Raw genomic sequence first — 24,994 nt, 5'->3', positions numbered from 1 at the left:
ATAATTCCCTTCTCTTTACAACATTGAAGAGCAGAGCGGTTTGTTGGACATTTTCAGCTTTATTGTTACTCACATTTTGCAGACAACCAAGAGTTAACTAATCTCCCGGAAGAGGTGAGAAACAGATAAAAATACAGAATACTTAGGGGCAAATAGTGTGGAGAGCAGGAATGGTTGCAACCCACAAATATTCGGGTCCCTAGTGGATCTGGGCAGAGGGTGAACAAATGTTATGTGCCAGTTTGACTGAGAAAGAACCTGCTGGTTCTTCATTGGGACACAGCAGTCTGTATGAGGCAGACAGAGAATCCAGTATAGCGCAGCAATCGTTTCCATTGAAACAGACCTGCTGAAATCTGACTGTCCATTTGGAAACTCAATGAAATCACTACTCATCCACATGAGCAGGCAGCTTGTTCCACACGACCACGTTTCTCCAGGAAAGGACGGTCACCCTGACTTTACACCATTTACAAACGCATCCCCAGACCTGGTTGAAGCAGTCTTCCAAGCTAGCAACTTGAAAGGGTTCAGAAAAGATTTGCAAGGATGTTGCCAGGGTTGGAGGGTTTCGGTTATAGGGAACAGCTAAATAGGCTGGGGCTATTTTCCCTGGAGTGTCAGAGACTGTGGGGTGACGTTATAAAAGTTAATAAAAGCATGAGGGGCATGGGTTGGGTAAGCAGCCAAGGTCTTTTCCCCAGGGTGGGAAAGTCCAAAGCTCGAGGGCATAGGTTTAAGCTGAGAGGGGAAAGACAAAAGGGACCTAAGGAGCAACTTGTTCACACACAATGTAGTGTGAGTATGGAATGAGCTGCCAGAGGAAGTGGTGGAGGCTGATACAATTATAATATATAAAAGGCATCTGGATGGATATTTGAATAGGGAGGTTTTAAAGGCATATGGGCCAAATGCTGCCAAATGGGACTGGATTAATTTAGGCTATCTGGTCAGCATGGAGGAGAAAGTGAGGACTGCAGATGCTGGAGATCAGAGTCGAGAGTATGATGCTGGAAAAGCACAGCAGGTCAGGCAACATCCAAGGAGCAGGAGAATCGATGTTTAGGGCATAAGCCATTCATCAGGAATCTTCTTCATTCCTGATGAAGGGCTTATACCCACACTGTCGATTCTCCTGCTCCTCGGATGCTGCCTATCTGGTCAGCATGGATAAGTTGGACTGAAGAGTCTGTTCCTGTGCTGTACATCTCTATGACTCTGTGAATCCATAACATGACATGCCTTTCAGCTTTGCTAATACCTCTTCTTTCCACCCAGCCCAGAGTTATATAATCTCTTCAAATGAATTTTGTGGTCCTGCTCCACACTTTTCATAAAGTTTGAATATCAATGAGTATATGAGGAGAGAGGAATTGGGCAATATATTCTAACAGAGGCTTACAAAGGTATTGCATTGGCAAAACCTTGAGAGTGTGAGTCTAAGTTGCCTTTAGTGAGGCATAGTCATTATTCCCTGAGAGACTACAATAGGTGATAAAGGTGGGAAAAAAGTAGAATTAAGAAGAACATAAATATATTATAGAATCTACGTAACATTATCATCCAAGTTTACATAAGGTAATATGGTGAATGAAAGTAATACCTTCAGTCAGCAATATTGAAGGCAAAACAGGAATCCAAAGGCAATGATGAATCCATGACAATGTGTACAAGTCAGTTCCTATGACAGATAACATGCGATATGGATACCTGTAATTGCAAGGAAATAATACACTTGTTATTTTAAAATAAATTCTTAAATAGTTACTTGCTCAAGTCAGTGATGAATCAATAATGGTTTTACAAGTTGCCCATTAAATTCCAAAGTAATTGAAGTGTCAATTTTACAAAGTAGTCTTTCAAGTTTCAGAATTTTTCTTCATTAGAAGTCAAGGCTGTCACTGAATTTGAAATGCTTTTCACATATCACGGAATTTGAATGAATGCATAAATGGCTGACTTATATATTAAAGAGAGATCTGTATGTCTTTGTACATGAATCTCAAAAGGTCAGCATATCTGCAATCTAGAATATTAAATAATTCAACTTCAGTTTCTTGATTCCTTGACATGCAATTAAATTTAGAAAAGGGAGAATATTCAAAGTTAACCAGACACCATAGCAGTAAACTGCAGTAAAGCATCACAGCCAAAGCCAAGTGTTTTGCTGCTTGTGCACATCACTGGAAGGAAGGAAAGAAGTTGAAATAGTTTTGAATGCTGAATGTTTTTTGAAACGGTCCTTCCTTTATTGGAAGGCATGAGTGCCAGTTAGCTCAGAGTGATGTGCGTTGAATACCCACACTGGCTGTGATTACCATGAAGGACTGCCCTTCTCAACATCTCCCCTCGCCTGAGGTGTGGTGACCCTCAGGTTAAAGCACCACCAGTTATCTGTCTTTCTCAAATGAGAGAGTAGCCCAATAGTTTGTTAAGACTATGGCAATTTTACCTTTACTGTAATTAAATGGCATTAGGTCACTGTATCTGAGTGGCACATATAAATTAAACTTGCTGCAGAAAGTTAACTCAAATCCATTTGACTCTAAATAGACCACAAGTTTTATTTGCTGCCAGTCAACCTCTCTGGCATTTAAAATTGACTAAATATGGGGCCTAACTCTCTCCACTTCCAACTCTCATGGAGTCATACAATCATAGTGCATAGTAATGGGACCTTTGGCCTATCATGTCTATGCCAACCAAGCTATATACATTTACCTGCACTCATCTGTAGCCTACAATGCTCTGGGATTTTAAGATGCTTCTTAAATGTTGCTGATAGTGTTGGATGAAGGGGCTAGGGGTTGTGGGAAAAGGCTTATTTGTGACATAAACAACAGCACACAGAAATTGGGTGTAATGCAATTAATACTTCTTGTTTCAGTGCTGGAAGCTTGAGATAGTGCTTAAATTTACAAGAAGGCAGTTTGCTCATGTCCCACTGAGTTGGCTGGAATTCACTTCATGCAAAGCTGCCCCACAGCAATAGCATGCAGTAGATGGGCTGAAAGGGCAAATTACTTGGAATTCTGCCTCAGAGAGGGGACAAAATCCTGCCCGGAGGAATTGCTGGTCAGATTCAGTAAAACCAGAGGTCAGTACTGAGAACAACAAATGCTGGAGATCACAGCGGGACAGACAGCATCCATGGAGAGAGAGCAAGCTAACATTTCGAGTCTCGATGACCCTTCATCAGAGCTTCAGTAATTTGCTCCTGCTACGTCAATACGGAGCACTGCCAGTATTCCGGGATGTCGTCCAAGGAAGCCCAAAGATTCCCTGTGAAGCTAAGTGCCAAGGATTTAGGCTGTGGAGAGATCATCGGATCAATTCAGGGAAGGAAGATGGTTGGAGTGAGGGACCAGGTTCTGTCAGATAGGCAGCATAGATGGAAGGGGGACTGGCATCTTGAAGGAGCTCCCTGAATGTGTGTTGAACATCCTTCCAAACCAGGTACACTTCCCTTCTTCCCACATTTGATCATGTAGGCCTTTTAAAACAACTTGGTCATTACTGCTTGACTGCTCATATCATCCTTACATATTCTTCAGGTCCTTTGGATTCTTAGTAAACCTAATTAACCTTTAATGTTTGTTTAAAAATACCAGATAAATCTATGTTAAGACCAGAGTCGGTAAAGCACCAACAGCTCCTGTCTCCAAGGTTCTGGATATCTGATTCCACAAACGCCGCAATAACAATGCAGGACATAGTAAACCTGTGGAAATGACTTGGATGGAGAGGTTCTTGATTGGTCAGGGAATCAAGAGTTACAAGGAGAAAGCAGCAGAATGGGATTGAGAAAAATATCAGTCATGATCAAACAGCACAGCAGATTTGATGGGCCAAATGGCCCAATTGTGCTCCTATGTCTTATGGTCTAAAACCATTAACCTGAACTCGAAACCTTCCATGGAAAATAGTGAGGATGTACTCACTTCTGGACTTTCTCAGGGTTACAAGCCTTGTATGTTAAGTCAGAGACCTTTCCCGCATCAGAAGATTTGAGCCGTTATTATTGTCAAACCTAACTTACTAACAGAAAATGATCAACACTCATCACCCACGCTAACCCACATATCATTTGGCATCATGCCAGAATGATTGCGGTTTAAAACAGGACCCTCCTCGCTGTAAGAGAAACAAGCAAAACTTGCACGTTTCAAAATGTGGTTTTATAAAGTCATTACCTTTCATTATGCATCAGTCTTCATAAAGTAATCCAAACTTGGTCCAGAGGACCTGAAATGTTAACTCTCCTTTCTCTCCACAGATGCTGCCTGACCTGCTGAGTTTTTCCTGCAATTGCTGATTTTGTTTCTGATTTCCTGCACCTGGGGTTCTTTGCATTTTTCATAAAGTAATAATTTACTCACTGTATCCATCACCTCCCGATCTCCAGCCTGTGTCCATCACCTCCCAATCTCCAGCCAGTGTTCATCACCTCCCGATCTCCAGCTTGTGCCAATCACCTCCCAATCTCCAGCCTGTGCCCATCACCTCCCAATCTTCAGCCTGTATCCATCACCTCCCAATCACCAGACTATGTCCATCACCTCCGAATCTCCAGTCTGTATCCTTCACCTCCGAATCTCCAGTCTGTATCCATCACCTCCCAATCTCCAGTCTGTATCCTTCAATTCCCAATCACCAGACTGTGTCCATCACCTCCGAATCTCCAGTCTGTATCCATCACCTCCCAATCTCCAGAAGTATCCTTCAACTCCCAATCTCCAGCCTGTATCCATCACCTCCCAATCTCCAGTCTGTATCCTTCACCTCCCAATCTCCACCCTGTATCCATCACCTCCCAATCTCCAGCCTGTATCCATCACCTCCCAATCTCCAGTCTGTATCCTTCACCTCCCAATCTCCAGTCTGTATCCTTCACCTCCCGATCTCCAGACTGTGTCCATCACCTCCCAATCTCTAGCATGTATCCATCACCTCCCAATCTCCAGACTGTGCCCATCACCTCCCAATCTCCAGCCTGTGTCCATCACCTCCCAATCTCCAGCCTGTGCCCATCACCTCCCAGTCTCCAGCCTGTGCCCAGCACCTCCCAATCTCCAGCCTGTGCCCAGCACCTCCCGATCTCCAGACTGTGCCCATCACCTCCCAGTCTCCAGCCTGTACCCATCACCTCCCAATCTCCAACCTGTGCCCAGCACCTCCCAATCTCCAGCCTGTGCCCAGCAACTCCCGATCTCCAGACTGTATCCATCACCTCCTGATCTCCAGCCTGTGCCCATCACCTCCCAATCTCCAGCTTGTGTCCATCATCTCCCGATCTCCAACTTGTGCCAATCACCTCCTGATCTCCAGACTGTGCCCATCACCTCCCAGTCTCCAGCCTGTGCCCATCACCTCCCAATCTCCAGCCTGTGCCCATCACCTCCCAGTCTCCAGCCTGTGCCCATCACCTCCCGATCTCCAACTTGTGCCAATCACCTCCTGATCTCCAGACTGTGCCCATCACCTCCCAAACTCCAGCCTGTGTCCATCACCTCCCGATCTCTAACTTGTGCCAATCACCTCCTGATCTCCAGACTGTGCCCATCACCTCCCAGTCTCCAGCCTGTGCCCATCACCTCCTGATCTCCAGACTGTACCCATCACCTCCCGATCTCCAGCTTGTGCCAATCACCTCCCGATCTCCAGCCTGTGCCCATCATCTCCCAGTCTCCAGCCTGTGCCCATCACCTCCCGATCTCCAGCCTGTGCCCATCACATCCCAATCTCCAGCTTGTGCCCATCATCTCCCAATTTCCAGCCAGTGCCCAGCACCTCCCAATCTACAGCCTATGTCCACCACCACCCAATCTCCAGCTTTGACCCATTCAAAGATTCTCGAAGGGTGAGGCAAATAAGGGCCAGAGACTGGGAGGTTATGGGCACAGGCTGGAGATTGGGAGGTGATGGATACAGGCTGGAGATTAGGAGGTTATGGGCACAGGCTGGAGATTGGGAGGTGATGGATACAGGCTGGAGATTGGGAGGTGATGGGCACAGGCTGGCGATTGGGAGGTGATGGACACAGGCTGGAGATTGGGAGGTAATGGGCTCCGGCTGGAGATCGGGAGGTGAGGGGCACAGCCTGGAGATCGGGAGGTGATGGGCACAGGCTGGAGACTGGGAGGTGATGGACACAAGCTGGAGATCGGGAGGTGATGGGCACAGGCTGGAGATCAGGAGGTGATGGGCACAGGCTGGAAATTGAGAGGTGCTGGGCACGGGCTGGAGATCGGGAGGTGATTGGCACTGTCCGGAGATCGGGCGGTGATGGGCACTGGCTGGTGATGGGAGATTATGGGCACAGGTTGGAGATCAGGAGGTTATGGGCACAGGCTAGAGATTGGGAGATTATGGGCACAGGCTAGAGATTGGGAGATTATGGGCACAGGGTGGAGATTGGGAGATTATGGGCACAGGCTGGAGATTGGGAGGCCTTCAGTAAGACCCGATCCATGTGGCAGTCCATTGGTCACAGGCTTCCAGTCTGAAAAACAACCCTCCACCATCACCCTCTGTTTTCTACCTTCAAGCCAGTTCTGTATCCAAATGGCTAGTTCTCCCTGTATTCCATGAGATCTAACCTTGCTAACCAGTCTCCCATGGGGAACCTTGTCGAATGCCTTACTGAAGTCCATATAGATCACATCCACCGCTCTGCCCTCATCAATCCTCTTTGTTACTTCTTCAAAAAGTATGCGATCAGAATGGATGGCAGAGCTACCCAAATCCAAAACAGAGTCAAAGGAGTGGAGAGCTGCAGTGATGTATCGGTAAAATGCCACAATAGCGGCTGAGTCCTCAAAATGTTCATTGTTAGTAGAAGATATCAATGGTCAGTAAACATAACCCAATATTGCTTGGAGGCCAAGAACAGACTAATTGAGGCACCACTTTGAAGTTCTGCTTTATGAACACTCTTTTTTTCAATATCAGTCTGCAGACATTTCTTTTGCTCTGTACAAAGCTGAAGAACAATTTCACTCAGTAGGCTAACCATCATTCATGCTGCTCAGTTACCTACTTGATTACATCCAAGGTGCTCCAGAGGGAAAACAACCCCCAAACGATAGGTTTAGCCTGCATCTCCTCTTGACTGGTGATGACCACAAAAAGGATTATGTTCCTCTCAGTAACCTGAAAATATACATTAGCAACACTGACGATAACTCTGTAACCTTCTTAAATGTGAGTGCTTGCACATGAAGTCTACACTGATGATCTGGAATGAGGTTTAGGATGATAGGGGAAAGATACAAATGGGACCTAAGGGGCAACTTTTTCACACAGAAGGTGGTGCGTGTATGGAATGAGCTGCAAGAAGAAGTGCTGGAGGTGGTACAATTATGGCAAACTTAATTGAGTTTTTTGAAGAAGTAACAAAGAGGATTGATGAGGGCAGAGCGGTGGATGTGATCTATATGGACTTCAGTAAGGCATTCGACAAGGTTCCCCATGGGAGACTGGTTAGCAAGGTTAGATCTCATGGAATACAGGGAGAACTAGCCATTTGGATACAGAACTGGCTTGAAGGTAGAAAACAGAGGGTGATGGTGGAGGGTTGTTTTTCAGACTGGAGGCCTGTGACCAATGGACTGCCACATGGATCGGGTCTGGGTCCACTACTTTTCAGCATGTATATAAATAATTTGGATGTGAGCTTAAAAGGTATAGTTAGTAAGTTTGCAGATGACACCAAAATTGGAGGTGTAGTTGACAGCGAAGAAGGTTACCTCAGATTACAACAGGACCTTGATCGATGGGCCAATGGGCTGAGGAGCGGCAGATGGAGTTTAATTTAGATAAATGTGAGGTACTGCATTTTGGAGAAGCAGAACTTATACATTTAATGGTAAGGTGCTAGGGAGTGTTGCTGATCAAAGAGACTTTGGAGTGCAGGTTCATAGCTCCTTGAAAGTAGATGGATAGGATAGTGAAGAAGGCATTTGGTATGCTTTCCTTTATTGGTTAGAGTATTGAGTACAGGAGTTGGGAGGTCATGTTGCGCTGTACAGGACATCGGTTAGGCCACTTTTGGAATATTGTGTGCAATTCTGGTCTCCTTTCTATCGGAAGGATGTTGTGAAACTTGAAAGGGTTCAGAAAAGATTTATAAGAATATTGCCAGGGTTGGAGGATCTGAGCTACAGGGAGAGGCTGAACAGGCTGGGGCTGTTTTCCCTGGAGCGTCGGAGGCTGAGGGGTGATCTTATAGAGGTTTATAAAATCATGAGGGGCATGGATAGGGTAAATAGTAAAGGTCTTTTTCCTTGGGTGGGGGAGTCCAGAACTAGAGGGCATAGGTTTAGGGTGAGAGGGGAAAGATATAAAAGAGATCTAAGGGGCAACTTTTTCAAGCAGAGGGTGGTGCGTGTGTGGAATGGGCTGCCAGAGAAAATGGTGGAGGCTGGTACAATTGCAACATTTAAACACAATCTGGATGGGTATATGAATAGGAAGGGTTTGGAGGGCTATGGGCTGGGTGCTGGCAGGTGGGACTAGATTGGGTTGGGATATCTGGTCGGGATGGACAAGTTGGACCTAAGGGTCTGTTTCCGTGCTGTACATCTCTATGACTCTATTTAAAAGGCATCTGGATGGGTATATGAATAGGAAGGATTTAGAGGTTTATGGGCCAAGTGCTGACAAATGGGACTAGATTTATATAGGATATCTGGTTGGCATGAATGAGTTGGACTAAACGGTCTGTCCTATGCTGTATGACTCTATGACATAAGAACCTAATATGACATTAGGTTAGGCTATCTGGTTAGCATGGACAGGTTGGACAAAAGGGTCTATTTCCGTGCTATACATCTCTATGACAAGCATTTTATCACACATTTTGTTTGTATCACATCTGTTTCTCCAGCTGCTCTGCACAATATTAATCAACACATGTGAAATTTGGCTGCAATCTGAAACAGAAACATAGAAAATTCGAACAAGAGTCAGTCATTCAGCCCTTCGATCCTGCTGGGCCATTCAATATGACCATCCATTCCATACCCTGTTCCAACTTTCTCCACATAACCTTTGATCCCTTTAGTCTTTAGAACTAAAAAATTCACATTCTTGAAGGCATTCACTGTTTTGTCTTCAACTACTTTGTGTGGCAGAGAATTCCACAGGCTCCACCACTCTCCTCGTTACTCCTCATCTCCGTCCTAAATGCCTACTCTGTTTACTTAGGATGCGACACCTCAGTTCTGTAAGTTGTTGACTAAGGGCAGTTGGAATTGTTATTAAACTGAGGCAGACCAGCAGAGACAAAACTGGTGTAAGATGTTAACTTAAAGAATTAGTGATTAAAAATATCATTTCATTAGAACCTGACCTGATTTTTCCAAACAGTTCCCAGGCAAATGCCCATGCAATCAGTTTGAGGGGTTACATTAGAATATGTTGTGATGAACTGGCAGGAAAATCAGTAACAAAGGGCACTGATTGGCAGAAGTATCAGTGTTGGAGATGAGAATTTTTCTTAAGCAATGAGTTATTGTGTCTGAAATACATTATCTAAAAGAGCAATGGAAGAAGGTTTGAGAGCAACTTTGAAAGGGCATTATGAGGGATAAGAGCAGGAGAGTGGAACTAATTGTATCTCTCTAGCAATGGGTTAGTACAAGCACCATCACCCTCTTTGCGTGCAGTAAGATTCTATGATTGCTTAACATTATGTGACTGATATAGTATTGCATAATCTACATTTTTATTTTTTGAATCGTTATGTACAAGTTGCCAGAACAAGCAGAAATGCTTTTTCTTATGTCATAAAGTCATAGTGATATACAGCATAGGACAGACCCTTCGGTCCAACTCATTCATGCCAACCAGATATCCTACATAAATCTAGTCCCATTTCCCAGCATTTGGCCCACATCCCTCCAAACCTGCATTTCTAACATGTACCTCCTTTAATACATAAAGCCTCATTCCAATATTATCCAAGAGCTTTTTCTCCGACCATATTGTTCAGGCCAAGTTCCTATCTGAGAAAGGTCATTCATGTAATTGACCATTGAACATAGCACATAGAACATTACAGCGCAGTGCAGGCCCTTCAGCCCTCGATGTTGCACCGACCCGTAAAACCAGTCTATAGTCCATCTAACCTACACTATTCCATTATCATCCATGTGTTTATCCAATGACCATTTAAATGCCCCTAAATTTGGTGAGACTACTACTGTTGCAGGGAGGGCATTCCACACCCTTACTACTCTCTGAGTAAAGAACCTATCTCTGACATCTGTCCTATATCTATCACCCCTCAATTTAAAGCTGTGTCCCTTAATGCTAGCCATCGCCATCCAATGAAAAAGGCTCTTACTGCCCACCCTATCTAATCCTCTGATCATCTTGTATGTCTCGATTAAGTCAGCTCTCAACCTTCTTCTCTCTAATGAAAACAGCCTCAAATCCCTCAACCTTTCCTCATAAGACCTTCCCTCCATACCAGACAACATCCTGATAAATCTCCTCTGCAGCCTTTCCGATGCTTCCACATCCATCTTATTATGCGGCAACCAGAACTGTACGCAATACTCCAAGTGCGGCTGCACCAGAGTTTTGTACAGCTGCAGCATGACCTCATGGCTCCAAAACTCAATCCCTCTACCAATAAAAGCTAACACACCATATGCCTTCTTAACAACCCTATCAACCTGCTGGGTGGCAACTTTCAGGGACTTATGTACATGGACACCGTAATCTCTCTGCTCATCCACTCTACCAAGAATCTTACCATTAGTCTAGTATGCTGTATTCCTGTTACCCCTTCCAAAGTGAATCACCTCACACTTTTCCGCATTAAACTCCATTTGCCACCTCTCAGCCCAGCTCTGCAGCTTATCTATGTCCCTCTATGACGTGCAACATCCTTCTGCACTGTCCACAACTCCACTGACCTTAGTGTCATCCACAAATTTACTAACCCATCTTTCTACAGTCTCGTCTAGGTCATTTTTAAAAATGACAAATAGCAGTGACCCCAGAACAGACCCTTGTGGTATACACTAGTAACTGAACTCCAGGATTAACATTTCCCATTACCCACCACCCTCTGTCTTCTTTCAGCTAGCTATATTCTGATCCAAACTGCTAAATCACCCTCAATCCCCTGCCTCCATATTTTCTGCAATAGCATTTTGTGGGGAATCTTATCAAACGCTTTTTTGAAATCCATACAGCTTCCCAGAGCCATCCTAAGATAAATCCCATCTGGCCAAGGGGACTTATCTGTAAAGAAACAGAAATCACAATTTCACACAGGGGAAGAACAAACTGATTTATTTGAGCTCATAAACCCTACCTGCACAAGTCGTGGAAGAAATGGGCTCTGTTCGATGCCTAGGAGTATATGGATCAATTCCAGAATTGATAACAGTTGGCAAAAAGACATCACAGTTCCAATTGAATGATAGGTGTCCACCAGGCTGTCTTCAATGAAACCACAAGAGATAAAATATTGTTATGACCCAGTTTCTCCCCAAGTGAAAAATATAATCCAAAACGGTTACTGTTTATTCCTCACTGCTTGGTTGCATTCACACAGTGTTAGAAGCTGGGCAATGAATTGATTGAGCTGTCTACCAAGAGTTAGTATGTATTCAGGGACCTGAAGTCAGCAATGAGCACAAACTACAAAGTGGCACATATTATGACTTTGTTCTGTTGCTGATATCGATTTGATTCAGTGCTGTCAGCCATCCTTTTAATAAATCACTTGACTCTTATTTCCTTGAGTTTACAGCATGCAGTGGCTCCCAGGAATACATTGGCAAAATCTCCACTATCCTTTGGAATGAATCTTCATATCTCACACACATAACTCAAGAAGATCTTTCATGGCCCACAAAAATAAATGAAAATGTGCATTAAAGGAAGTTGCTATGTTCCCATAGTATTTGTTTCAAGTTTCGACACAGATATCCCTTCAACCTTGATTTATTCAATCAGGTGGTGGCAACAGGACAGCCTCTCTCAGCCCCTCTACTGTGGATTAAGGAAGCAAGCTGGAATGGAGAACATTATACATACCAGGTGAAATTCTTCAGAATTTAGTCCCTATGCTTGGTCCACGAGGCACATCAACTCCGGAGATTTTCACATCCTACCCAGGTAGCATCATAATCAAAGCTCTGCTCAACCCACTAAACACTGATGCAGTGCACAGTGTTAGTTTCTGTTCATACCCAAACCAAGCTGGCAAAGGGTCTGTCCTTCACGAAGCTGGGCATGAGCCATGTGTACTTGCAATTGCGGTTTGATAAGGATACCCAGAAGTATGCTACAACCAATACCCATTTGGGTTTGTGCCAATATATGACACTTCCACTTGGGATATCATCAGCCTGTGCAATTTTTCAGCAGATGGTGGAGAATATTTTACAAGGTTTATCCCAGGTCACCATTTCTCAGGATGAGATGCTAATAACAGGGAAGACCAATAAGGAGCACATGGATATAGTCCTTAGGCACTTCTCTCAGGCAGGTGTGCACCTTAGAAGGGAAAAATGTGTGTTCGAGGCACTCCAAGCAACTTGCTTGGGCTACAGATCCAACAAGATCGGGTTTCACCCGTTGGAAGATAAAGCAAGGTCAATTAAAGGTGTCCCAACTCCCACATCTGTACCGGAGCTTAGGTCTTTCTTTAGGCTGGTGAAGTCATATGGAAAATTGATATATAACCTGGCCTCGATCTTGGCACCTTTACCTCAAATTTTAAAAAATAGGTCAGCCTTGGAGATGGTCATGCAGCCAAGCCATAGTTTTCAGGGAAGTGAAAAAACAGTTGTTATCCTCTAAGGTGTTAGCACAATATGATCCCAAGCAAGATCTGGTATTGACACGCGATGCCTCCCCGTACAGCATTGGGGTAGTATTAGCTTGCAGATGGAGAGGAACACCCAAAGCATATGCATCCAGGACTCTGGCTAATGCAGAGCGTTAATACGCCCAGATAGAGAAGGAAGGTTTGGTGATTATATTTGGAGTCAGGAAGTTCCACGAATACCTTTATGGACAGAAACTTACAATAATAACAGATCACACACCCTTGCTCGGTCTACATAAAGAGGACAAGGCAGTGCAGCCTATAAGTGTGCATAATTACAAGTTGGAACACCGTCCGGGAGGCCAAGTGATAAACCACCCACTGCACATACACCACCACTGGTACTGCCACTGGAAGAGTCTGTAATGGTTTTAAATCTTCTTGTCATACTTCTAGTAGTTGACAATGTCAGACTTTGGACGCAGAAAGATCCGGTCCTGGCAAAACTGAAACAGCTGGTGGTGATGGGGAAAACCAAAGGGCCGTCACAACCAGAACAGAAACATTTTTAGACCCAGAGAGATCAGATCACTATAGAGGACGGCATATTATTATAGTGAGCAAGAATGATTGTCCCGAGCAAAGGTCACCGCCAGATACTGGCCAAACTCCACCAGGGTCATCCAGGGGTTTCCCAAAATGCATCAGTTGCCGAGACGTTATGTCTGGTGGCCAGGACTGGATAGAGACATAGCTCGGTTGGAGGCGCAGTGCCCAGAGTGCCAACAAGGACAAACATTACCGCCAACAGCTCCCCCACATTCGTGGGACTGGTTGAGTAAACCCCTAGACTCGGTTACACGTTGACTATGCAGGTCCTTTCGTGTGGTCGATGTTATTAGCCACTGTGAACGCCCACTCAAAATGGCTGGACATGCATGAGTTCCTTTGTCAAATAGGATGATGATAGGATAACTGCACACATCTTTTGCAATACATGGACTCACAGAAGTGGTTAGTCACAGATAATGGGCCATCATTTACCAGCAGGGAATTGGAATATTTCCTAAAGTCAAATGGTATTCAACAGTAGGGGAATGGGTCTGGGTGGGTTGCTCTTTGGAGGGTCGGTGTGGACTTGTTGGGCCGAAGGGCCTGCTTCCACACTGTAGGGAATCTAATCTAATCTAATCTCAGGGCCATTCAACAATGATCTGGCAGAAAGAGCAGTCCAAACATTGAAGGCAGACTTAAAGGAACAGCCTACAGCTTCACTTGATACCAAACCGTTCTGATTCCTGTTTGATTATAGGACCATCCCTCATGTTCATACTGGGACAGTTCCAGCAGATTTGCTAATGGGAGAGGACTCCATACCAGGTTAAATATGATCTTCACAGACCTCAGGGTTAGGGTGAAATGGCATCAGGAATGCCTTTGCAGGACACAAGACTCCACTAAGACAGAAGCAGAACAATACTTACCTTCACCAAACGTCAAGAATCTGGCAGTAATATTTGTCGATATCCATGAGTATCCAACGAACTGTATCAGATTATATGTGAAAAGGTATAAGATCTTCAACCCATATCTGAGAGAAAGAAAACAAGTATAATTTTAAGTTGCTTTTAGAACAGACATTTAACAATATCTAGGTTTGGAGAATACACTATTGGAGTTGGGTGATATTTTTTCTTGCTGCCAGATAATAATCATAGAATCATAAAATCCCTTCAGCTCAGCAAGTCCAAACCAACCCTCCAAACAGTATCCCACCCACAGATTTTTACCCCTGACTAAGCACCTAACCTATACATCCCTGAACACTGTGGGCAATTTAGCATGGCCAATTCACCTCATCTGCACATCTGTGGATTGTAACATTTGAGGGTGTTAAATCATTCTTTCTAATAAAAACAACATGACAATCTTGTTGGTTCTTTTCAATTATTTGAATGTTATTCTGTCACTTTTGGGTCTCACAGTTGATACTGCCTCCAGGCTTTATTTAAAAGAGGAGAATGATTTCATTGTTTACGTGCTCACAATTGCCATTTATAATCTTGTGTCTGGACAGGAATTGACTTGTCCTGGCAACTTTGTAATAGCGACAATTTGGCGCACTGAACTAATGAGTCAGCCAAGAACTATTTGTACTGTTCCAACTAGAAAGAGAAGTGCAGTGATTGTAATGAGGTCAGCTCAGTGGACATCATAGAAAGTGAATTTCCTGACCGGGGCTGTTAATCTGGTCCAATCAGGGAGCCCTGGCTGACAGATATAAACAGGAATGTCAGAGATACTGTTCACTCTGACAGTTGGCACTGAGGGAGCTGGCTCAGTGTCAAGGACTCTCCACATGTAAATAAAGGGTGACTTGCTGATGGGATACCAGCCTCTGTGGAGTTACTTCAAGAGGGTTTGATCTCCTGGTCTCTTCTTCATTAAGTCTAAAGACTCCAAGTGAAGTGAACGATACTTCTATTTCACCAATAAAACATTTTAGAAACTAGAGATTACTCAATTGGAGGCTACATTTGTGCTAAATCTGCATATAAATTGCTTACTCACTGGCAGTTGGCTGCTGCCATAGTTTCCAAGACAATAGTGGTAACAAGAAAAGAACCAAATGGAATAAATCACAATAACTCCATTTTGGGTTTATGGTGGTTTGTAGCTGATGATTGTATGGTACAGTAAGTTGCTCATTAATAGAATAGATGTTTGTTTTTATAGCATTGTATTTGTGTGTGTGTCAAGAGAAATAGGCTCTGATATTTGAAAATATATATTATTCCTTACTGCCACAAGATTTCTTTTACTTAAATTGCCTAATTTTGACACACTACCCCATCTGGAAAATGTCTCTGCTCTTGAAGCCTGAGGGAATAATTATTCAATAACTGTGTCATAGGGTGAACTCTACACTCCATGTCTGAATTGTATTGCTTTCCCAACTATGTACCTGAGGCAGCATGAAGACATTTGGAGATACTCTAAGAGCAAGGAGAAAATGAAAACCAATTCCTTTCTCCGGAGATAAATCATAATACCAGCCATTAATTTTTGATACCACAAAATGCATGTGTTCTAAGTGAATTGAAGTGTCACAATTTGTAAATGACATGTTGTGGCAACTCACATACTTTAAAAGTGGTACCCATGCTGGGTATTAAAATACACAAGATAGAACGAGAAGTGAATGAGATTCTGATGAAGGAAATCATTTAGGTCTTTGATCACTGACATCAAGCAATTGGTGAGTCACTCTGCCCACTGCCTAACTCATAACTGTCCCCATTGAAGATCAGTACCATTATAGTTTTGAGATTAATTTAACAATTCCCATGTTTGACACAAGAATTATATAGTGGCTGAACTAAAGTTGCAGAACTAATTTCTCAAAGTCCATCATAATCTGTAAAATTTGTATTCTGGTCTTGAGATACACAAATATTGTTGTTTACTTTATGGGTTTGAGAAAAGACTAGTAAGCAATATGAAAGATAACGCAGAAGTTTTCAGCAGGCATTTAAATGGAAAATGTGGCATAAAGAGGTGTAGAGCCATTTATGGTTCAACGGGGAGAGTCTGTGATGGTAGTGGTGAGGACACAGTTATGATACAAAGGAATACTTTGCACCTGTCTTGAGTAAGGAGGAAGGTGCTGCCGAAGGTGTTGTGAGAACAGGATTCACTATATAAGACAAACAGGAAGACAGCTAACGATCCGCATCCACGAACATCAACTAGCCACGAAACAACACGACCAGCCATCCCTAGTAGCCACACACGCAGACGACAAGCAACATGAATTTGACTGGGACAACACTACCATTATAGGGCAAGTGAAACAAAGAACAGCCAGGGAATTCCTAGAAGCATGGCACTCATCCACAAACTCCATCAACAAACACATCGACCTGGACCCAATATACTGGCCACTACAGCGGACAGCTGAAACTGACAACCAGAAGCGGCAGGGACAGGCCACTATAAATGCCGGAGGAAACACCACAGAAGCGCTTCACAGGAGGCTCCCAAGCACTGAGGATGTCACCTAGACAGGGGACGAAACGTTTGCAACAAAAACTTCCAGCTCGGCGAACAGAACCACAGCAACGAGCACCCGAGCTACAAATCTTCTCACAAACTTTGAAGAACAGGATTCAGTTTGACAGTCAATTTACTCTCCGACTCAATTCTGATGGTTGGGTCACGAGAACATAAGAAATAGGAGCGGGAGTAGACCATCTGGCCCCTCGAACCCGACCCGCCATTCAATAAGATCATGGCTGATTATTTTTGTGGATTCAACTGCTACATTGGGCAAAGCATTCCACAGATTCACGATCCTTTGGGGCCTAAATCTGCTCCCCCTTATTTTAAGTCTATACCCCCTAGTTCTAGTTTCACCCGCAAGTGGAAACAACCTCCCTGCTTCTATCTTGTCTATTCCCTTCATAATTGAGTACATCTCTAGATGATTCCCCCCTTATTCTTCCAAATTCCATTGAGTATAATCAATCTCATCTCATAAGCTAACTCTCTCAACTCAGGAATCAACCTAGCGAACCTCCTCTGCACTCCCTCTATGCCAGTACATACTTTCTCAAGTTAGAAGACCAAACCTGTACACAGTACTCCATGCGAAGGTAGCCTCACTAGCATCCAATACTAATGCCGCATAACCTACCTGTTTTTAAACTCCATCCCTCTAGCAATGGAGGACAATATTTCATTTGCCTTCTAAAGTACTGCATTGGTTTGCCATTGCCCTCGGTAGGCCGGCTGACCAGGAGAATATCCTACTCTTACTACCTGCCATCAGGCTGATAATCAACCGGTTTAGCCACATTTGGCCATCATGTCCTGCCAGGGAATCCAACCGTGGAGATTCCAGCCTGCAGGCACTCCTATTCAAAGAGTAGATAGGCTAAAAGATTATCAAGGACAGGCTTTAGAAAGTACTTAAAGTCTATAAGTCACTAGATGCATTCATTGATAGCAAGTGAAGGATGGAAACAGTAGTGGTATTGCCAAAATTTTACAATTTTCCTGAGATAAAGAGGTAGTGCCTGAGGGCTGGAAAATTGCCAAAAAAAAAGCTGTTAACCTAGCAATGACAGACCAATTGGTTTAACATTTGTGGGTGGAAAAGCTTTTAGGAATGATAATTCAGGTCATAATCAACAGTTATGTTGACAAATTTGGATTATTAAGGGGTGTTGGAGAAATAGTTGTGACATAATTGAACTAGTAAATCTAGGCGAATGGCCTGGGGACATTGATTCAAATCCTGGTCGTCAAGTACTCTTCTCAGTTAACCAGAGAATGTACTGGCACACTGGAGGTGACCATAAATGTTATTGTTCATATCTGCCCTTGTTGAGAGCTGGCTGCTAAAATATTGAAAATGGTCACAATTTTCCAGGATCTCATTGCTAATCTGGTGAGGGGTGGGGGGAGAAGGAGGTTTTATGTTGAGGAAACTCATTGGAAGAGGAACATAGTTTTCTGAGAGTTTAGTGAAAGGCTGATTTCACCACTGTACCAAGTCACTTCTCCATTTCCAATGATGTATCTTATCCCTGACAGAAAATAACCCACAGCTATGGAAATAATACAGAATAGACAAGAAACTGTGCAACTTACACTGCCTTCAAACTAAAACCAAAATCAGTCAACCTCCTAAAGCTTCAGAATCCAGATCACAATTGTGTGTGCGCTCAATCTGAATAGGTCATTGTTGGCTCTTTCCCCAAAATGTACAAGATTAACATTGTAACACCATGAGGCTGCTCTGCACTGCTCCATGTAGAATTATTACTGTGTGTCTATGACTACTGAAGCTGAGTGCATGACTTCAGCAGGCTACTCATTCATAACGTTTGAGACCAAGTTGGCTAATCATATGCTCTTTAAAAATATTAAAAGAAACAGGGATTAATGTGAGAGCAGATAATTCTGATACAGAGGTAATAGTGACATAGGTACTGGTACCTTGGCCAACAAGCAGGTGGGACTTGTTTAGTTTGGGATTATGTTTGGCATGGACTGGTTGGACTGAAGGGTGAGTTGCCATGCTGTATGACTCTGGGACTCTACTACTTTAATAGCCTTATTTTCTGCTACAATTTCTATAACAAATCTGTTATTAAACCAGTTAATGAAGCTATTTACTCAAGCGTGGTATAGTGTGTATAGCTTTGCTTTTAGATTTTTCACACACACTATTTTATTCAACTATTCAGTCAGAAATCAATCATATTAGATCATTGAATATAATTTATGATGCCAAGCACCAATGAGCATATACCACTATTTGAAATGACTTGCACATGTAGATTTATTTTTAAATTGGCAAATTGAAAACTATGGAAGTTGGACCCAAATAAACTGGGTGAACAATGTTGCATCTCCTTGGCCAGTTATATTGAAATATTGAGAAATTCACAGAGCAAGGACTCATGAGGGAATATGAATTCAATGCAAAAATCAGGTAGGAGACAAAGACAAGGAAAGAAAGATTGGATTATGATGTACAGAAGAAAGAAAATTAAAACTGAAAAATTAACATAATTTTTCCAATTTTTAAACATCCAGTGCGAATTAAAGCCCAAAGGAATGAGACTCTAAATTTCTAACAGTCAATTTTCAATGCGAGAAAGATGGATTGGAAGTAGCTAATAGCTATCATGTTAAAATGGTACTTAGGTAATAGCAAGCATTAGTTTTCTGTGGCAAGTTTAGTTCATCTATATCAATAACCTGTGGGTTACCACTGACTAAGAACTTAACTGGACTAGCCATATAAATACTGTGGCTACAAGAGCAGGTCAGAGGCCATTCACTGTATGGAATAACTCACCTCCTGACACTCAAAGCCTGTCCTAACATCTACAAGGCACAAGTCAGCAGTATGCTAGAATATTCCCCACTTGCTTGGAAGAGTGCAGCTCCAATAACACTCAAGAAGCTGATACCAGCCAGAGCAAACAGCCTGCTTGATTTTATTTCAGTGCAGGTGCAACAGCAGTCGAAATGTTTGATTCTACCGGAACAAAGGCTGTCCGCTTGACTGGCATAAAATTCACTATTCACTCCCTCCACCACTAGTGTATTGCAGCAATAGCATGTACCCCCTACAAGATTCACTGCAGAAATTCACCAAAGATGCTTCACTTTAAAACTCATTGTCTGATTTATCTGAGTTGGTTGGGTGGTTGGTTTGTAATGCAGATTGATGCCAAATGCCTGGATTTAATTCTTGTACTGGCTGAGGTTATAATGATGGACTCTCCTCTGCAACCTCTCCCCTCGCCTGAGGTGTGGTGGCCTGCAGATTAAGCTACCACAAGTCATCTTTCTCTGATGGGAGAGAAGATTACCATGACTTTACCTTTACTTAAACACATGACCACTACCATCTAGGATTGCAGCATCAGTTACATCAGAACTGCGCTATCTGTTGGTTCACTTCCAAGTCACTCACCATCCTGACTTGGAAATGCATCACTGTTTCTTCAGCGTATCTGGTCAAGATCCCGCCATCGCCTCCCTAACAGTTTGTGGGCATACCAAACAAAATGGACTGCAGTGGTTGAAAAATTCAGCTCCCCACTGCCTCTTGAGGCAAGCAGGTAACAAATGTTGACCATGTGCGAATAACAAAAAAAGTCTAGCTTACAAAGCTTTCGGGCATTTGTTGTATTTCAGTAGGAAAGCAAACATGATACTGCTTATGCAAAGATAGTGTTGGAACAGCAGAACGTGATCAGTAAATTCAGGAGCTTTTAATTTAACTCCATGTCTCCGTCTCTCACTGAAGTTTCTATACTAGTTATTCATAAGTACCAATAAATTTCATTATTGTCTCCACTAATATCTTGGAGTATATTGCTCCTTTCCTTCTGAGATCTAACCTTAACCTTTTAACTCTTTAGTTAAGTGAGTAAGCTAAGTGGTAGTTTACATCCATCCCAGTGCTCCAGAGTGCTACATATAATGATTCTGGAAGGTATATACTTTTCAATAACTTTCCTCACAAAAAAAGGTATCAGTTCTAGATTTGTAAGGTAGTGATTTTTGCTTTTGGCTGAAAATCATTCTCTAATTATAGGACATTCTGTACAATGGCTAACCCAAAATCTGCTGCCACTTGGATATACTTCAGGTGCAATAACTTATAACCTCCAGGCCCATTGCTAGAAGTTGAGAAGAGAACTAACTAGCTCTTTATCAACTGGCAAGAGCACCCTAGGAACATAAACCCCCCCCCAGTGCACTATGAATCTTTCTATTCTCTACGATAGGATACTTATACTTTACAGCAGAGTAATTAGCACCATGCTTGACGGTAGCAGCTCAACAGTGCAAGAGTTGATCAGTAATTATCTTAAGTTGTTTTGGGACTGTTGCTGACAGGAGACAGTGACACTTCAAATTCTACTTCTTCAAACTATTAGTTCCTGTTTTCCAACCTATTTAAAAAAACTGCAGTCAAAGAGCAGTCCAGTCGCATTGCCAGGTGGGTATTCAGACAGATACATTCTCCCTTGAGAAAAGAGATTGAATTTCCACAAGCTTGAATTTCCACAAGCAAGTATATCCAGAGGTCAATTAGAGGCTTTTCTGTAAATTGGGAACTGTTTGGAAATTCCTGGCTCTTCTCCAAGGTAAAAGGAGAGACAAATTGGCTTTCTTCCTTTTCATATTTTGTTCTGCTTATGTAAAAAAGCTTCTAAAATTACATGTGAATTGTTATCAATTCGAAACTTGTAAAATCTTTAATTATCCTTAACTCCGTGAGATAACTAAGTAATTTACTTTATTTTTGTTTTGATTTGCACCATTAATTCACTGTCACTCTGTTTCGTCTTAGCTCAGTTTAGATCCATTAAAGTTGTTAAATCAATCAGACAAAGTACATTTGGTACTTCATGCTGAAGATGTGGCATCTTGGGGAAAATAAGCATTATTGGGAAACATGATTTGGAGATACCAACCACCTGACGAAGGAGCGACGCTCCGAAAGCTAGTGCTTCCAATTAAACCTGTTGGCCTATAGCCTGGGGTTGTGTGATTTTTAATATTATTGGGAGAAAGTGAACACTGCAGGTGCTGGAGATCAGAGTCGAAAAGTGCAGTGCTGGAAAAGCACAGCAGGTCAGGCAGCATTCAAGGAGCAGGAGAGTTGACGTTCCTGCTCCTTGGATGCTGCCTGACCTGCTCTGCTTTTCCACTACCACACTTTCCGACGATGAAAATAAACATATTGTCCATCTTTAAATTGCCCTGGAGGAGAAAGTGATGGTGAATACTTTCAGACACCCCTGCAGTTCATTTGGTGGAAATACTTCTGTGATGGGGATGGTCTTCACCCGATCATGCTGGGACCAGTGGTAGATACATTAGCAACATTTAACAGGCATTTGGACAGACACATGAACAGGCAGAGAATAGAGGGATATAGAACATGTGCAGGCAGGTGGGATTAGTTTAGAATAGAATCATGGTCAACACAGACATGATGGGCCAATAAGCCTATTTCTGTGTTGTATTGTTTTATGTTCAATGTTCTTGGTTAGCTAAAGTGAAACAGAAATAGAGACAAGTAGGTTTTTTTGAGTTCACAAGATGCAATGAGTGGAGTGCCAACAGGAGCAATGCTTGGGGCTCAAGTATTTACAATCTATATCAATGTCTTGGGGGATGAAGGGACAAAGTGTATGGTTACTAAATTTGCCGATGATGCAAAGGTATGTGGGAAAGTAAGTAGTGAACAGTCTGCAAAGAAACACAGATAAAGTGAAAAAACAAAAAATGGAGTTGCTGCAGCTACCCATAGCTAAAGTTGCCTTAAAATGGCTGCCAGGAGCTTTTAGCTGAAACAAGATTGCCAAAAGGGGTTGGCAGCTACATATAACAGATGTTCACAGCCAGACTGTGGCCTCCATAGAGGGTCACCAGATAAGATAATGAAAGATCTCAGTGAGAGAAGACAGGGGAGTATAGTCAATAAGGCATCCCTGATAACTGAGACACAGATGAAAACTTTTTTTTTTAGCAAACTATTATAAAAGTTTCATATACAGTAGAAGGGGAAACTGCGCACACACATACACAGAAACACACAACACACACACACACACACTTTTGGTAAATTACACCTTGGGGAATTTAATTAGATTTCTGTAGACAGGCAGCTCTAAGCACGTGAGCATTTTTGATAAGAAAGCATCCTTGAAAAACTTACAAAAGAGACATTTAGTAACAAGCAGCCTGAAGTTTACAGTTTAGCAAGAGCCAAAAGAAAAGTATAATCCCACAATAATGTATAGTCATACTGTCATTGTTATTACATATTAAACATACCCATATGAGTACTGTGAAATTAAAAATGCAACCTTCAAACTTCCATGCAGGGATTTAGTTGAATTCTAGGAGCAGCCAACTATAGACAGTAAAAAGAGACCCCACCCACATTAGCATGGAAGATGGAGCAACAAATAGTGTAAACAGAAAACCGCTAAGAGAGCAAAAGAGTTTGTAAAACTTTGAAAATAAACAATTGCAGCTTCACAGCTCTGCTCGCAGAGAGTTGTGAAAGTGACTGAATTTCATCGTTATCAATAGAGTTTAAATATGTTTTATCTAGTAGGGAAATCAGTGGGGCAGGTATTTGAAGCAAAGACAGTGAGGGGATGGTCCCCCTCCAGAATCAAACTTCTGTTTTGAACCAATTTGCAAGATAGAGAGAAGCTATTCCTCATTGAAGGATTATAACATTAGATGTAATTATATAAGTTCATATATAACTAACGTTATATTGGGACCGATATTATACATTTGACGGCAATTCATAGAAATTAGCATTATTTTGTAGCTCCTATTAGAAGGAATATAAATTGTTTTAAAGAATTTGAAAAAAACCATTAGTGATAAGTCAGTAACAATTAATGCGATGTAGCTGGCAAATGTCTGAGAAGGAGAATATTGGAATGCGAATGAATACAGCATACATTGTAAAATTCCAATGACTAGTGATAAGGGTGTCTGGTAAACATCATGAGATCATGGAAGGACCTAGGGCTATCCATAGAGATGTCCATCATTGATCACGTGTTTGCAGGATTAGATGTACAGATTGAGGGAGACATGGCTAACAATGTCATCAATGTTGCAGGTAATTATTGTAACGTGAAACATATAGAAATGCTATATTTGACTGGGAGGACAAGAGTGTTCATTTGAAAACTGATCCAGGAACCTCTCCCATGCTAAAGAGCTCTGAGTAATGATCAGCTTGTGCTGCTAGACACAGGAATAAAGACTCCTTCGACATGTCTCACTCCGCGAGTCGTATACTGTGGGAAAATGTTAGTCTCTCCACTTTGGCTGGAAGACTAGAAAAGCACATTCTTCAAAAGGACAGAGACTGCAGAACTCTGCAGGATGGAAGGACCTAGGTGACCTGGTCTTTTAGGTAGTACATGTCCTGAGCAGGAGCTGCTGCCGAGGAAGCCTTGATGAATCGTAAATTGATTAAGTTAACAAGAAGATGGTAGTGATCATGATATAAGTTAAATATACCTCAAGTTCTGAAACAAGTACTGTGAGATATCACAGTAGCAAGCAAAGGCTTTTCACAAATTGCACTTTCTAAATCAACAAAGTATAGATTATCCTTATAAAAACAGACTCACCAATGGTAAACATAGCAATGAGAATTCTCAGCTGAGATATCGCACGCTTAACATGGAGAAAAAACCCTCAGCACCACCTCGATAATCAGGAAACATTTCCACTCCAAGTGAATTAAATACAGTTTTTATATTCATTTTTACAACTTCACAACAAATTAGCCAACTAATAAAACAATAACATGAATTTGTCACTCATTGTACATCTTCATTCATTGAATTCTGTAGAAAGGGAAAGCAGACAAGGTGTGAATAAGGTGACCAATTTGATGTTGCCTGTTTTTAACTGATGATGGAACTTCAAGTTAGACAGGTTTGTCAGAATGAGTTAAGTGCAGCAACCCTATGTATCAATGTTGCTTTTCTCTTTCCCAGCACAATCTCTTTGTTGACCGCTGAGATTATGAAGTACCATCAAATTATAGGTGGCTCCTTACCCTGTAGATTTACTATTCCCAGAAATGGTTTATGAGTAGACAAGTTATTTTATCTTGGG

The 24,994-nt window shown here is 42.4% G+C and overlaps 1 protein-coding gene across 1 annotated transcript in view; it reads right to left on the bottom strand.

The window, feature by feature from the left end:
- Positions 1-24,994, bottom strand: part of hacd4 (3-hydroxyacyl-CoA dehydratase 4) — a 36,842-nt gene that overhangs the window by 6,705 nt on the left and 5,143 nt on the right. Inside the window, exons 2-5 of the mRNA XM_043718964.2 lie at positions 14,278-14,384; positions 11,330-11,457; positions 7,040-7,152; positions 1,604-1,710 (exon numbers count right to left, since the gene is read on the bottom strand). Coding sequence (XP_043574899.2) covers positions 1,604-1,710; positions 7,040-7,152; positions 11,330-11,457; positions 14,278-14,384 — 455 coding nt within the window. The remainder of the gene's footprint in view (positions 1-1,603; positions 1,711-7,039; positions 7,153-11,329; positions 11,458-14,277; positions 14,385-24,994) is intronic.

The sequence above is a fragment of the Chiloscyllium plagiosum genome, unplaced genomic scaffold, assembly GCF_037043375.1.
Source record: "Chiloscyllium plagiosum isolate Xiang-an unplaced genomic scaffold, Cpla_swu_hap1 HiC_scaffold_2, whole genome shotgun sequence".
Lineage (NCBI taxonomy): Eukaryota > Metazoa > Chordata > Chondrichthyes > Orectolobiformes > Hemiscylliidae > Chiloscyllium > Chiloscyllium plagiosum.
This window is presented reverse-complemented; position numbering and strand designations above follow the sequence as displayed.